This window comes from Lepidochelys kempii, chromosome 10 (genome assembly GCF_965140265.1).
Source record: "Lepidochelys kempii isolate rLepKem1 chromosome 10, rLepKem1.hap2, whole genome shotgun sequence".
Lineage (NCBI taxonomy): Eukaryota > Metazoa > Chordata > Testudines > Cheloniidae > Lepidochelys > Lepidochelys kempii.
Genome location: NC_133265.1, coordinates 56,024,694 through 56,041,440, shown reverse-complemented (window position 1 = coordinate 56,041,440; position 16,747 = coordinate 56,024,694). Strand labels below are relative to the sequence as shown.

Below are 16,747 nucleotides of genomic sequence, written 5' to 3'. Positions count from 1 at the left end.
CTACTAGATCACTGGTAAATTATGGCTCCCAAGTTTCCTAGTTTCAGATTGGATGAATAATTGTTTAACTAACTGGCTATTAAACTGTTAACTAAAAAGTGTGTATAAATATCTTTATCATATAAACAAATAATAATCAGCACGTAGCACTTAGCATCTTTCATTCATAGATATCTAGTTTTGCAAAATGCCTAGAAAAGTAGCATTGTCCATAGGAGTTTATTGCCCAATCATCTGCACCCCTATTTCAGAGCACTGCTTCCAACACATGTTTTTGAACAAAAGAAGAATGTGCCTTATTTACCCTGCAGTTAGCTCAGTTAGTGAATAGATTAAAACTTTGGTATCACATACGGTATTAAAAGTATACCATTAGAGACCCGGACCAACCCCTTACGTATAATTTGCGGAATATATGGTAAATTGTGTAAATGTGAGTTTTTTCCTCACATGGATTAGTAAAACTCTCGTAATGCTACTATGGCATGTTTCTAGAAAAGTAATTTCTTTGTATTCTTTCATATTGATGACAAAGTTTAAAACGTGGAATTTTTAGTTCTCATTCAATTTTACAAAGGTTTTTGTACTTCAGTCTGTTTTCAAAAGCAAGACACTTGGGCCTCGTTACCTGCTGTTTATGGACTTTGGTGGGGCAAAAGGATAGACCTACACTTAGAGTTTTGAAATTGGACTGATTAAACTTTAAAGAAACATGTTTTAACAGCATGCATGTGCTAATCATTGACTACCTAATGTTGATAATCAGATCTCAAATGTTCAAATATACTTAAAGATTAGATAACAAGGAGTAAGGGCAACCATAAAGGAAAATCGTGTGAAACAAGTTTGGACAACTAATCTCAGTGTTTGTCTACATGGGGAGTTTAAACCGGATTAAGTTGAGTTAATCCAGTGTGTAATGTCCGCTGACCTCATTGCAGACGCCTCATAAAACCCTGAAAACAACGGAGAGGTGGAAATTGTACTTCAGATCAGTGAGTGATAAAGAAATGGATCTTGCTGTGGCCAGGGACAGAGTTACCACAGCAAAAGACACTGTTGAGAAAGACGGGGATGCAGAGAAAACTCCTGGAGGCAATATAGAGCCAGAATGCTTTGATGCAGCACTTGCTGCTGCTGCCAGAGCAGCAGGCAAGGCAGTGCTCCAAACCAGGACCTAGCCTTGTTCTGTACTCCCTGGATAGCACAAGATACTGAGCTCAGCCCTTTTGAGCCATCTAATGCTCTGTATAGCTTCAAGCCTCACCACTCAACACGACCGATGTCAACCAGCCTTTGTAGCACCATGGAGAAATACCCCTTTCTATTTATAAATTCTAAGCCCTTGTCAGGGGAGGTGGGGGTGAAGCTGAAATAATAAGCACAGAGGTCTCCTCAATTGCCCCAATACAGTTTGGGAACCCATGCATACAAAGCCATCAATCTCCTGAGCATTATTAAGCTTTATAATCCAGTGAAACAGTACTTTATCCATGGCGTCGCACATCTGCATGACAGTGGCTCCAACAGTCGATCTCCCTGCTCTGAATTGGTTGGTTATGGACTGGTTGGATTTGGGGTTGGCTAGTTTCTAGGTGGCATTGGTGACCCACTTCTTGACAGGTATGGGGCACCGCAAGTTGGCATGCTGCTCCTGCACTTTCGGAACTACTTCAGCACAAAAAGGTTGTCTTAGCCATTCTGAAATTCTCTTGCCACTGCTGGTCATCCCAGGTCTGCAGAACAAACCTTTTCCATCAGTTGATGCTGATTTTCTGAGTCCAGAGACAGTACTGTACGGTGCGAAGTTGTTCCAGGAACAGTCGCTGTAGTAGCATTTGCTGGATGTCACCATCTTCTTCCTCACTCTGCTTCTTCTGTTGATGCTTAAGCTCCTGCTGCTGCCACATCATCTCCTTCTTGGTGCAGAAGGCAAAGTCCAAAACCAAAGTCACCTGGCTACTAGAGCTGAAATACAGCACAAGCAGCCTCTCTGTGTTTACAGTTGCCAGCATAGACGTGAAGAGCATCGTTGGGACCATGCTGGCTGACGGCAATTCAAAAATGGCACTAGCCTGCCCAGAAAGGGAGCTTGGTGTGGAGATGATGGAGATACGAGATTTTTTTTTTTTTAAAAATTGGAATCTGCCTGGCTTCCCTTATGCATCCTGCAATGCACAGCCAGAAGAATTCCAGAATGCAGACTGCTAAATAGCAAAGCAAAGAACCATGGGATACCCTCTGAGAATGCCACGCAGTTTGTACATGGCAAGCCACAGTCATGTGTACACAATGCAAATTGAAAGAGGAGGCAGCCATCCTATATGCCTGCCATTAGTGTGACTTAGATATTGCATGTTAAGAAACACCTGTCAAATCAATCCGGTTTAACTCCCGATGTAGACACATCCTAAGAAGCTCCTCCATCTGTAATAATCTAAACATATGGCCCTTTGAAATCTCTGGTACTTCTAGGTCATCCATGATGGCTGACCTAGAAGTACTCGATAAAGTCTGTTCAGTTTATACTCTGCAGGTACTGCATATTTTTGTTAAATAGCAATATTTTTCACTTATTCTGAGAAATATACGCAAAAAGCTTCTTGAAGTTCATGCAGTTAAGTTATATTTAACTGGATAAACAACTCTTAAGATTAATTCGTTGTGAAAAACTGCATTATTTATGTGAAATGTATGTTTCACAATGCATGTATATGTTTTGCTACATTGTGTAGTAATTGAAAACCGTTCGTTATTGTATTGATGCCAGGTAAATAATGTAGACTTCACAAATATCATCAGAGAGGAAGCAGTGCTTTTTCTGCTTGATCTCCCTAAAGGAGAAGAGGTGACAATTTTGGCACAGAAGAAAAAGGACGGTAAGTAGTTTCCTCAAATATAAGGACAGAAAGTGCTTGGCCGGCTTTTTGAGACCAGATAGAGACGGTGTAGCTTACCTTTGATAACTGTTTGCCCTGGGGAGTGGCAACCCAAGAAGGTTGGTAATGTGAAGCCTTTCACTTTTAGGTCACTATTTCAAATGCAGTGGAGATTGTACAGTAGTGATAGATTAATTATCTGACAACAGTTCAGTAGCTAGTTTTGAAATGAGTCTGTGGTCTCAATCCTTTTCCACGTGAATGGGGTTGCACTGCTATAACTTTTTTTTTTTTTTAAACCACACAACCATAACTGAAAGAGTTATATCAGTACAAAAGTGTGTAGACTACGTCTAAATAATGGCTGTAAAACTGTGGCTAGACAATATGAGGAAACTCAATGTTTTAAGGTTCATCCGTTCTGTAATAAGTGATATCTGATTCCAGTGCTGTCCGTATGGCTTGATATGCAAAATTCACTAAATCAGCTCTGAACTCATAGGAAAAAAGACAAATAATATAAATACTGTGAATTCATGGAGGATATCAACTGTTTCTGAATGCATCACAGTAACGTGATATGGATTGTATGTGAATTCCACATACATTTCACATGCTGATATGTGGGGATTTAGTCTTACGGGTTTCCAAAATACCTCACAATTAAAATGGAGAACTAAGGATAGGCAAGATTTCTGCTCAGAATGTTTTTATATAACTGCTATGAGCATTAGGAATCCTTTAATGTACTTCAACTAACTTTTATTGCAGTTTATCGTCGCATTGTTGAGTCTGATGTAGGAGATTCTTTCTATATCAGAACTCATTTTGAATATGAAAAGGAATCTCCCTATGGGCTAAGTTTCAACAAAGGTGAAGTGTTCCGGGTGGTGGATACTTTGTACAACGGCAAGCTTGGGTCCTGGCTGGCTATTCGAATTGGCAAAAATCACAAAGAGGTGGAAAGAGGCATCATACCCAACAAAAACAGGTAGCATCTTGAAACTGTTTAGTACAATGATTGTGAAATCTGTGGCCCAAGTTTGTGCAAGTTCTTAGTCTGTTTAATGCTGTTTTAGTAAAATCTCCTGGTCACTCAGACATTTTATACCTTTCTTAACATTTTGGAAGAAAAATCAGTTGTAGAACCCCAAATAATTTGCAATTAGACTTATCCAGTTTGAGTACCCAAACTTACATTTGGGTTTGGTTTAGAACAGAGGTTCACAAACTGTGGCCCTTGGTCAGTCCATTGGCTAGTCACATGGAGTTGTCTCTCCCTGTTTCCAGGCAAGAGAAACACAAGGGTGGGGGAGTAAATCTTAGTGCAGACAAGGCCTTAAAGGTGTGATGTCAGATTGAATTAGGTAACTGAATTCAAATTAACACCTTCTAAAACTCTAGTCAAGACAAAGCAATTGTATTTCAGAGTGTGCTAATCTGGTGAAATTAAAGCCTAGTGGGGAGTCTGTCATCTTTTTTCCTAGTCTAGGTAGGGCCTAAAATTAATGAAGAGCAAAAGTAGACACACCATATATCTCGCCAAAAATTTACAAATACATAAATACTTTCTGAAAAGTACATACTACTTAAGTAATGGTTGTAGTTGCATCAGCCGTGTTAATTGATCACTCGTGGCAAGAGAAGGGGATTTTCAAAAGGCAATTACTTTGTTAAAATGTACTGAAAAATGTACTGGGGAACCTCTCATTTGGTGATCAGTGGTCCTTTAGCCTGTTATGTCATTATAATGTGTTCAGGCTTAAACTTTGTTAATCAAGTGTCATTTCAAAAGCTGATTTGTTTGTTGCTGGAGTTGGGGTTTTCTGTCAATTATTTTTTTTAACCCCTGGAATCTCTGCCCCACTTAGAGCTGAACAACTAGCTAGTGTACAGTACACACTTCCAAAGACAGCAGGGGGAGATCGTGCAGATTTCTGGAGGTTCCGAGGTCTACGCAGCTCAAAGAGAAATCTCCGAAAAAGCAGAGAAGATCTTTCTGCCCAACCTGTTCAGACCAAGTTTCCTGCATATGAAAGAGTTGTTCTTCGAGAAGGTAGCTTCCTGTTAAAGAGATTAAAATATTTGCTGATTCAGTTCAACATTTTAATCTTCATGACGGAAAAACTGCATCCTAAAATACATTTAAATCAATTTACTTTGATTTTTCTTATTCCAGCTGGCTTTCTCAGGCCTGTTACCATCTTTGGGCCAATTGCTGATGTTGCACGAGAGAAACTGGCAAGAGAAGAACCAGATATTTATCAAGTTGCAAGTAAGCGTCTCTCTTTGCTTATCAGATTAATATAAAATTATAATTATATAATCGCCTCTTTTGCTAGCCTTTGCTGCATTATTCCTGCAGCCATTAATGTTTTAAAGTCTCACTTTTATATTGTCAGCAGTTTACTGAAACACTCTGAAAGGCTTACATTTGGTTGTAGTTAACTAGTGATTGATACAGATATTTTAAAGATAAAGTAATACAAATTTGCTATAGGACTCTTCAGGAACATCATGTGCATTGAATGAATGCAAGCTCAATTTATTATTATTAATGCTATCATAGGACCCAATCCTGTAACATGCTGAGCTTCCTCAGGGCTCCCTCCCGCAGCCCCCTCTTTAATTCAGCACCTTGCAAAAAACATTCAGAAGCTCCTAGTAAATACCTAACAAATTTTGTAACTAAACTGGGGAACTAACAGTTTAATTCCTGCATTATTTTTAAGTAAAAAAATGTATCTTCAGCACTATAATTTATGAGAGATCTGAACCAGTATTTTGAGCTAGAGAAGGAGATGGTCCATTTTATATTAATGGGGGAGCATAGAAAGGGTTGTGTAATTGACCAATAGGTGGCTAAGAAATTATGACTTTAACTGTGTTCTCTTGAACAGAAAGTGAACCAAGAGATGCTGGTACTGACCAACGTAGTTCTGGCATTATTCGTCTTCATACAATAAAACAGATAATTGACAGAGTAAGTGGTAAAAGTATGCTTTGTTGTTAAATTTGTAGCTGATTCTGAAAACAAATGAGAGAGAACAGGAATGTTGAATTAATTGAATGACTAATCATGTGAATAAACCTAATAACCATAACGATAAATGCTGTGGTTTTTACATACAATAGCATAAACAACAAAGTATAAATCACGTTTCACAAAAAGCAAAAAATTATGTACATAATTTATCTCCAGGCACTGTAGTAACTTATGTACTCTTTTTATATAAATTAAACCGTGACAGTAAGGTTGAATGAAACAATTTTCTCTGTATAGAAGCTTTTAAAAGTTGACGTAAAGAAAAATGCCATATCCTCTACCAAATCGAGCTCTTGACTGGAGCTGGACAGAATCTTTATCCAGAAATCCAGAAATGTCTAAACAATTTTTTTTGACATTATCAAAACATCAGTGTTTTGGGGGCTAGCGTCACAGGGGGATTTATCACCAATCACAGAGGAGGTTGTTTGTGATGCCCCTTTATGCCCAATAGCCCGGCGGTATCCTAGATTTAAATCCCTGTTCTGGAGCAGATACTTGAATCCAGGCCTCTTTTTTCCCAGGTGAGTGCCTAACCATTAAATTATTGGGTAGTTTGCAGGGGTGTCTTTCAGTCTCTCCTGTTGAAGCTGTTCTATTTGGTATAAAACACTTGAATATTTATTTGTCCAGAGAGAGAGAGAGAGTATGAGAGTGACTCTGTACCTCAGTGGTTAAGGTATTCACGGGGGACACCCAAGTTCCAGTCCCAGCTCCAATGACTCTTATCTCTTAGTGGCATGGCAGTTCAAAAATGTACCAATAACAAATTTTAAAGCTGTAATTTACTTACCTGAGCAGTAGGGGATGTTCTTCATGGTGTGCCCCATACACCCTTCATAGAAGATTTTCATTAGCAGTATCCATTTGGCCTACACATGCGCTGCTGATCTTCTTGTGCCCTATACCAAGACTACATCAAGCTGCATAGGCAAACAGGCCTCCATTCCTTCTGAACTGCCTTGGCTTGAGACTCAGCTTAGCACGTCCTCATGGTACGTGCCTTGGCTACTTGCTGACTTTGGTCTAACTTAGTTCATTTTAGCTAGTAAGTTAGTTAGTTTGTAGTTAGTTAAACTCGTTATTTAGAAGATTGTTTGTTTTATTTCCTCGTGGGAGGTCCTCCCTGTGATGAGCATGCCCAATTCACTGGGGTTTAAATGTTGCTGCACGTGTAGAGGCCATCATGGTGGGTGACAGACACTCTTAAAGTGCATTTGCTACCTAGGAGAGTCTCATGTCCTATAGAAATGTAACATCTGTTTAATCCTCAAATCCAGGGCTTGAAAGAACTGGGGAATCAAGCTGCAATTGTTAATGATGGAGTGCTCCTTTTGTCCTGCTTTGGTGCCTGGCCAGGAGAATCCCCTGGCACTTCAGTCTGTGGGGGGTATCTAGCACCTCATCAGCCTCGGTGCAACACTCTCCTGGAAAAGGGAAGGCCTCCCAGACCATCTCTAAAGATCTCAAGAAGAGGAGCTCTAGCTCCCCTGTTAAGGAGTCTACCTGAAAACCATCTGAGCTGGTCAACCGTCTGGGACTTCAACCTTTTGGCCCAGTACCACAAAGGAGAAGGGCTCCTCTGATACTAGTGAGGTGGGAAAATCCCGTACCTCTAAGAATAAGCCTGGCTTCAAGAAAGCCCCAGTACCATCTGGTGGAGATGGCCAGAGCAAACACAGCAAACGATACTGATCGTTGGACTTAACCCTTCTCCCAGTACCTGTCTCACGTTCTTCGGTGCTTCTGGAGAGCACTTGAAACTCTTGGTACTGTCCTGCAGGTATAAGCATGTCACTTGGTACCGCAACTCTGCTCTGTACTTCAAGACTTCAGGTAACCAAAGGATCCATCCCCTGTTTCTTTCTATCCAGCTATTGCCAAAATAGATTTCAGGATGTATTACTGCATGTTGCAGTGCTGTTAGCATTCCACCTCCTGAATTGTCATCTCATTCTACAAGGTCACAGGCTACATCTATGGCTTTACTTAAAAATGTCTCAGTATCTGAGATTTGCATGGTCCTCGGTACATACCTTTTCCGGGCACTAGGCTGTAGTTAATGCCTCTAGATCTGATGTGGCTGTTGGCAACGCAGTTCTTTCCTCAGTTATAGACTCAATTCCAAGGCTCCCTCCTCCTTATGAGGATACTGCTTGGGAGTCATCAGAAGTGGAGCATCTATAGGAACACTACTCAAAGAAAAAGAGGTTACTTGCCTTGTGCAGCAACTATGGTTCTTTGAGATGTGTGTCACCTATGGGTGCTCCACTACCCCCGCCCTCCTTCTCCTCTGCTTCAGAATTCTTTCTGACACTTAGCAGTGGAGAAGGAACTGAGGACAGTTTGTCTTGGTGCAGGACTTGAGAATATCAGCAGTGCATGCTTGGGCCAAACCGACATTGCTAATGAAAATCTCTGATCAAAGTCATGTGGGGTGCATGTTCACATGAAGTGAAGTGCCCATGTCGGAGTGGGGGGCTACAGTTATTACACAGGGTGAATAACCTCTTTTTTTCTTTGAGATGTGTAGTCCATATACATGGGATATGTATATATGAACTATGTATCTCGAAGAACATCCGTTACTGCACAGGTAAGTAATCTCCTTTTCTTCTTAGTGATTGTCCATATCGTATTCTACTGCTGGTAATTCCCAAACAGTCTGCCTCCACAGAGGCAGGAAGAAGTAGTTCACTCCCACAGGGACTGCAGCACAGTCCTGCCAAACAGAGCATCATCCCTGGTTGCTTGCACTCGTGAATAATGTTTCATGAATGTGTTCACAGAAGACCAAGTTGCCAGCCTGCAGATGTCTCTGAGGGGTATGCCTGCCAATGCCTGATGTAGCCTGTGCCCTGGTAGTCTGAACATGAACTGGTACACTGGGCTATCCAACTGGAATATTCTCTGTTTGAACACTGCTTGTCCCCTAACCCTGCTCTCATAAATCACCAAGAGATGGAGGTATTTTCTGAAGGGCCTAGTCCAAGTAGAACAGCAAGGCCTTTCTTGTATCCAGTTTATGCAGCCTCTGCTTGGCCTTCCCTGTGTGAGGCTTCAGGAAGAACTATGACAGCTTGACGATTTCATTCATGTGCAACTCTGGAAGACTTCTGCATACCCCCAGGGGTACCTGTATCCCTGGTTGAGAAACACTGCTCTAGGGAAGCTGGAGTGCTTGGGGCCAACATACTCTATAGGTTAACATTGTACAGTATGGGAGGCTATGGGAGCTGGTATCAATGGTCACTATGGGTTGGAGCCTTGGGTCACGTCCCATTTAAGGCTATGCTCCCTAGTCCCAGCATGGCTCACGCTAAGTGAGACCTATGGCACATCTGGGTCATCCTGACTGGTGCTTTCCGCAGTACTCAGGGAGTTTTTCGTCAGCTTTGATGTACCTTTGCTATCTGACAGCCATGTCATTTTCTGAGGCTTAGAGTCAGAGCTTAGGGAAGACATTCTGCACCTCTTCTGCTCAGTATCTGGCTGGACCTGACTCTCCCTTGGTACCAAGGCCACTTTGGGGAGAGCATCTCAGTTTGTTTTGATGGTGTGTCTGGTGCAAACCTTGAGGATCTCTACCCAAAGGTTTGGAGGTCAGGGACCCAGGAACAGAGTCTGGGTGTATGGACTGCTCCCAGCAAGAAGGCCCTCAAGCACTAGTCCCTTAAATGCTGGGTCTGCTTCAAAAAGGACCTGCAGATCTCTCACCAGTCCAGAAGTGCCGCTTGCGTGGCTGTTGAGATGTATGATAGTCTCGCAGGAGGGGCAGTGCTTTAAGCTCAGGGACTTGTGCTTCACCACATGGAATCACAGGCAGTACTGGTCCACTCTGCCGTTTATACTTTGCTCACACACATGAGGAAGCAAAGGGTGCATGTGCCACCCCTCCAGATACTGCTAACTAAAAAGTTCTCCAATGCATGTGGAGTAGACTTGTGATAACCACCGTGGAATATAATGCAGACGATCACTTGAAAAACTTATTTCCCCTCCCTGCCATTAAACTCCTGAGGTCCCTTCCAATCATGATATTCTGTGATTCTAATCTGGACGTGCTTCTAGGCTTTGTTTCAGGAAGTCTCTACTGTTCCATTACTGCTGTTCTAAGCTGCCTATTCTCTTCGACTTTCTTCACATGAAGAAGGGTGGGACTGTGGGACTTGCAGCTGGTCTGTGGTGCTCATATGCTTTTTTTTTTTTAAGCAAGTGAGAGATTACTTAATTGAAGAAACTGATGCCAGACTCCCTCATTTATGTTCCTGGAGATGTCTCACACTAGCTCACCCCATGTGACTTCCATCCCTTCCCTCTTCTTTCATCTTATTTTAAGAACGAAATTGTTTTATTGCCCCCTCCGGTGAAAAAATGTTAGCCACTGAAGGGACATCACAAGCTGGAAACACTATATGCTATTGCACTAATTGCATGTTCCTGAGATTGGCTCTGTGGCAGGGGAAAGCTGGTCAAGTCCCATGTGCAGGGCAGGAATTTCTTGGAAGGAGAGTTGAAGAGAAATGAAAATTAGCTCTGCTTAGGAATCTGGACCTGGCCTTTATTCCTAGTAACCACAGACTTTGTTCGTGGTGCAGTGCCGTTTTATGGCTCACCCTTTACCTGGGAAAACTGGCTGATTTATGTGGGTTAAATATATTATATGAAATAACAATTCATGTTTAGGCATACCAATTTTAAGTAGCACTGATATTGATGAGACTGATTGCATGGGCAGTCTAGCTGTATTGGGAATTCCCATATATTTTCCCATTTTCAGAATGGAAAAAGTTAATGAGTTAGTTATTTATCAGTATGTAAATACTATGGTGAATTCTGTAGGGTAAATAGAAAAATCTGTAGAAGACATTAAAAATGCATTAACATCTTTAGAGAGCTTGAAAGCTTTACTTTCTTGCATATGTACTATTCTCTGCAGGACAAACATGCTTTATTAGATGTCACTCCAAATGCTGTGGATCGTCTGAATTATGCACAATGGTATCCCATTGTGGTGTTCCTGAACCCTGATTCCAAGCAGGGTGTAAAAACCATGAGAATGAGACTGTGTCCAGAATCACGGAAAAGTGCCAGAAAATTGTATGAAAGAGCTCACAAGCTACGGAAAAATAATCATCATCTCTTCACAAGTAAGTAAACAGCAGGAAATGTTTATGAATCAAGCCCAACTTAAATTGGGGCGGGGTAATATATCCAACAGAGGTTTGAACAGCATCTCTTGTATAGCGTGAATATGATTTTTAGATTTGCATTGCTAGGTAACTGAATACCAATAGTACCCATTGCATCGAAAAGCCCCTCAAATTTTAATAAGTTGGTTAGTGGTTTTCACAAGTTTCAAAGCTCTGTCAGTACTGGTGTATTCTGTGTGGTTCTTTTCTTCTCTTCTTGTATTTCTGCTTCCTTCCCGCTGCTTTTCTTAAAGGGGAGGTAGCAGACAAAGATCCCTTCATGACTTATGGTACATTTTGGCCCCTTCCCAAACTCTTTTTCCCTTTCTTGGGTATTCTATCCTGCTCTCACTGTGACTAATTCCCACTGTATCCATGACTGGCCTTCCTTCTTGCTCTCTGGTCCTAATTCACTTTCAGACTTATCTGTTGCCCCATAGTAGCAAAGAGTGGTATTAACAGTTGGGGGATCTGTGGTGGTTTAACACATGGTTCTGCTTTGAAAGCGACTGTAAAAATGCTGCAGTTTTCTATATTTGATTCCTGAATCAAATATGATCAATTTTGCTAATTAAAAAAAAGTTTATTAATTGCCAGCCCTGTAAGCAAAATCAGTCTCAATCAAGCTAGATTCTTTCTTCCTTGTATGTCATCACCAGTAATATGAGTTTTGCAGACAAGATTACATCTGCTGTATTTGTATAGTCTCAGATAGGTGGAATTTAGTAAAGATCTGTCCTGCTGAAGCACAGGTAGGAATCTAAGCCACCTCACTTTCTCTTAGCTGTGTTAGCTTGGCAAGGCCAACAGGAGTAAAAATCAGCAGAAACTTACTGTGAAATCTAAAGGAAGCAGATAGGACTCTGAACACAAGAGGAAAGTATTTTAAGGAAGAAGATGCCACATTAATAGTTTTTTTTAGAGTAAAATTGTGTTTGAACTCAGCTCTCATTGTTACCGGTGATAAAATGCCTCATACTACTTTATATAAAAGGGAGACATAAATAAATGTGTGTATACAAAGTGCTCCAAGAGTTATTTAAACTCACAATTCACATTGCATTTGGTGGTAGTCCAGAACTTTCTCCAAATGAAAAATAAATGTTATATAAGAAGTCATATTAATCCCATTTTATTTTTAGCTACCATCAACTTGAATTCAATGAATGATGGCTGGTATGGAGCGCTAAAGGAAGCAATTCAGCAGCAACAGAACCAGTTGGTGTGGGTTTCAGAAGGAAAGGTAAGAAATGTCACTTTCCCTTTGTTTGAGCAGAAATTATAAAACCATGACCGCTTTTATACAATACAGTAGTGAGCAGTCTTTCTTTCCCTTTTTCATGATCATATCAAGATTGTTGTAAAGTAACTGTGGGGCGGGGTGGATCTTTGAAGCTTAAAAACAATCCTGGTGATATTGCTGCTCTTAGTGGTCACCACTGTATTTTTACATCTCTCTCTCTTCCGTTCCTCTCAGTTGTGCTTTCAAGACAACTGGGTTTTCTCCTGGAATGAATTTTTTTTTTTTTTTTTTCAAGTTCTGCCTATCACTTCCAGGTCTAAAGGAATCAGCTGACTCAGTTGACAACTGTGTACTACTCTACACTGATTTCTACCACGATAAAAATAGAGACTTAACTAAGCTTTTTGTCCTTGTGACCGAGGTTATTTGCCCACGGAAATCACTTACAAAAAGGTGTGGTGGATTATCTGTCATTTGAAATCTGTCAGGATTAGTGGCTTTGTAAAAGATACACACTAGCTCAACCAGAAATTATGGGCTAAATGCAAGACTTAATGGGAGAAATTCTACGGGCTATGTTTATAAAGGAGGTCAGATTAGAGCTTGATGGTTCCTTGTGGCCTTAACATACAGCACAGGCAATTGCATTCTAAGGTTCACTGCCCTCGCTAAAATACCCCAACCCTGTTGTTTAGTAGGAGAAGATAGTTCAGTTATCATTGGTCATTTTTCTGTCAAGAAGAGTGCCAACATCAGATAGGCACTGAAGAACTGAGTAGAAATGATTGACTCATTTTGGGTAGGCCACTAAACAGCTGTCAAGTGGAATTACTCTTAATCTCTGATGTGCCTAAAATTCAAACTAGTAATCTGGATGTGGTGGTGGTGATACTGCAGTTAGACACCTGTGCCTGGCCTGTGCCAGCTGACTCAGACTCATGGGGATTGGACTAAGGGGCTAACTGTGGTGTAGACATTCCTTGGGTGGAACTCCAGGCTCTGGGACCCAGTGTGATGAGAGGGTCCCAGAACTCAGACTGTAGCCTGAACAGTTACACAGCCCTTAGTCTGAGCCCCATGAACCCGAGTGAGCTGGCACATGCCAGCCACATGTGTCTAATTGCAGTGAAGACATACCCTCAGAGAATGCTTCTAACCAGGCATATGAGATGTAGGTGGGGGCAATGGGAGCACAGCAAATCCAGCTGCATGCAATGGCTAATGCCACTTATCCCACAGCACCATTGCTGGAGGGGGCAGACAGAGGAAGAGCATCTCTGATCCCCCTATATGCTGCCCCTTTCCCTGCCCCATTCTGGTTGATCCCATGGGACTGGGAAGTGACTGTGTGTAGCAGCTGGACATCCAGCAGATACTGAAATAGAAGAGCAATGGAGATAGGAAAACTACAGACTCGTACTCTCAGAGCATTTTATATGATATCCTCCAACAATAATGGCTTGATTTTACAGAGGTGTTCAGAGTTGTTGAGCACCTACAGCTCCTATTGAATTGTTCAGCACATATGAAAATCAGACCCTTAATCACTTTAAAGAACCTGGATTTTTAACTTCCCATCGCAAATTGGAAGCAGATACATACAGTATGTTGAATTTACATGTATTTTTAGTTCTCTGCAAGAAAATAACCTCCCCAGTTTCCCATGAAAGGTGAAGGGCATCCTTTGAAAATGATTAAAGATCTTAATTTAATTTTGTTTGACACAGGCAGATGGTGCTACAAGTGATGACCTTGACTTACACGATGATCGCCTTTCCTACCTGTCAGCTCCAGGTAGTGAATATTCCATGTACAGCACAGATAGTAGACACACTTCAGACTATGATGACACAGATACAGAAGGGGGTGCCTACACTGATCAAGAACTTGATGAAACTCTCAATGATGAAGTTGGGACTCCTCCTGAATCTGCTATTACACGGTCCTCTGAACCTGTAAGAGAGGATTCCTCTGGAATGCATCATGAAAGTCAAACATATCCTCCTTATGCACCGCAAGCTCAGACCCAGCCAAATCATAGAATAGACTCTCCAGGATTTAAAACAGCTGCCTCTCAACCGGTAAGCAACAACTTTACATTTTGATAGGCGGTATTCTCCTTAGCGTGTAAGCTCTCTGGAGCAGGGACTTTTGTGTACAGTCCTTAGCAATATTGTGAGTGCGCACCAGAAGCTGCCAATAATAATGCCACAATGGATTAGAGAATTGGGGGGGCGGGGGTTCATATAAAGAGGCTGTGATTTATTTTGATGTGAAAATATCTGACGTTCCAGTCTATCTGACGTTCCAGTCTATTTTATATAGTTAGATATCTGCTTCATTTTGTGAAAAGTGATATAATGAATTTCTAAAACTGCTGAAAAGTGCTAGTGCCTGATACTTTCTATCAGTGCTCTTTAAACAACTATACATGTAGTAGATGTTTGATCGAAACATTCCAGTCTATATTAAAAATGATACTAAAGTCATAGCATTATAGAAGAGCACTATATTTAAAATATTTTAAACACTTCACAGAAAGCAGAAGCCTCACCTGCAGGCCCTTACCTTTCCCCGTCGCCTGAAACAAACCCTGCAACCTCATCACCTTCTGCTGTTAATCCTAATGTAAACTTAACTAATGTCAGAATGGAGGAGCCCACCTCAGCTCCTTACAACTCTTTTCAACTACAAGCTGGCCCCTTAAGAACACCAAGCACTGAGGGAGTTCACATAATGCTAAGAGATCAAGAGCCATCATCCTTATCACCGCATATAGATCCAGCAAAGGTACCTGTGCTGCCTCATTGCACTAATTTGCTGCTATACATCAAGCTAGCACATGACTGGGGTTTTTTGCTCCTTATTGGAGGATTCCTTTTGATTTTTCTGAGGGTTCATGAACTATACAACAGCGCATCTAAATTGCTAAGAATCATCCTATTTTTTGTTTGCATGGCTTCAAATTGTACATCCTGTTTTTTCTAGAAAACAAGAAATTTTAAATGAAAGTTGCTTTGTCTGATTGGTTTTATTTTTGTTTGCATATTTGATTTAAATTGTCAACATTCTATGCTGTTCATTAATGAGCCTTTGTCAAAAACCTGTGCTGTCCTCAAAATGATGCTAAACTTATCTCATGCCTTATGGTTTCCAGTATACTAAATGGAAACAGATAATTATAAAATGAGTAGATCAGGGTATGAATACGAATATGGGAATTTAATTTTAATGTTTGGAAAAATTCATTCTTAAAAAAATAAAGACTGCTTTTCCCTGTAATTTAAATAAACCCCTAAACTAGTTTTATCTACTTCTGCTTCCAGTGTAGCACTTTAAATAAATGTAGGCACAATCACTTTTTTCATGTTACACATGAGACGTCCTCTTTCTACAGGTATACAAAAAGGATCCATACATTAGCGAGGAGGCACCAAGACAGAACTATGTCTTGAAACAACCAGCAGTTAATCATCCAGTACAGAGACAGGAGAGAGAGACAAATGTGATCTATGAATCCCAGGTTCAGTATGCAGAGAAACAACCCAGCAGAGAGTATGAGCCATCAACATATAGGTATGATTCTACGAACTATGTAGATCAGTTTTCCCATGGTTATGACCCTCGTCTACATTATGATGACCATATACCTCCCTATGAGGACCACTGGGCATATTATGATGAAAAACAGCCCTACCAGCCGAGACCACCTTATGATAACCAACCTCCTAGGGACTATAACCCCAGACAAAATGCAGACGAGAGCACAGAACGCAGCTACTACCCTGCACAACCTCGCTTTGAAGAACCACCTCCAATGGTTTATGACAGCAGGCCTCGCTATGAACCTGCACCTAAAAACTTCGGTCTACCACAGCTGAGATATGAAGAGCAGCCCGCTGCTGGGTATGATATTCATAGTAGGTATAAACCAGAAGCTGAGACATACCCTTCAGCAATATCTAAGTCTCCTGAACCTAAGCAGTACTTCGATCCACATGTGAGGGGCTATGAACAAGGCCCTCCACAAGGATTTAATGCTAAAGCAGGACAGTATGAGCCTTCTCATAGCACTGCAGGTGTGCCTCCTACTCCACCCCCCGCTTCATCACAAACTAAACCGGAAGTACTGCCTTCCAACAGTAAACCACTGCCTACATCACCAACTCTAACAGAGGAAGAAGAAGATCCAGCCATGAAACCACAATCAGTGCTAACTAGAGTTAAGATGTTTGAAAACAAAAGATCAGCGTCGGTGGAAAAAATCAAGGATCCTAATGATACACCAGCTGTCAAGGTAAATAATTTATACGTATAAATAAGCTTCCACTTCCTGTTGTTAAACTGATGGTATACTGAAATTAGGTAGCAAAGGAGGTTGTACCAG

General features: G+C 41.1%; 1 protein-coding gene across 9 annotated transcripts in view; it reads left to right on the top strand.

Annotated features, from left to right (window-relative positions):
* TJP1 (tight junction protein 1) overlaps window positions 1-16,747 on the top strand; it is a 308,695-nt gene that overhangs the window by 259,014 nt on the left and 32,934 nt on the right. For 7 of the 9 annotated variants that reach the window (XM_073303696.1, XM_073303695.1, XM_073303693.1 and 4 more), the window contains 10 exons: window positions 2,771-2,879; window positions 3,651-3,870; window positions 4,751-4,935; window positions 5,059-5,154; window positions 5,780-5,862; window positions 10,865-11,075; window positions 12,260-12,360; window positions 14,088-14,441; window positions 14,899-15,150; window positions 15,758-16,657. In XM_073303696.1, the coding sequence (XP_073159797.1) occupies window positions 2,771-2,879; window positions 3,651-3,870; window positions 4,751-4,935; window positions 5,059-5,154; window positions 5,780-5,862; window positions 10,865-11,075; window positions 12,260-12,360; window positions 14,088-14,441; window positions 14,899-15,150; window positions 15,758-16,657 (2,511 nt within the window). The remainder of the gene's footprint in view (window positions 1-2,770; window positions 2,880-3,650; window positions 3,871-4,750; window positions 4,936-5,058; window positions 5,155-5,779; window positions 5,863-10,864; window positions 11,076-12,259; window positions 12,361-14,087; window positions 14,442-14,898; window positions 15,151-15,757; window positions 16,658-16,747) is intronic. The other 2 variants (XM_073303700.1, XM_073303698.1) reach the window with 1 other exon arrangement.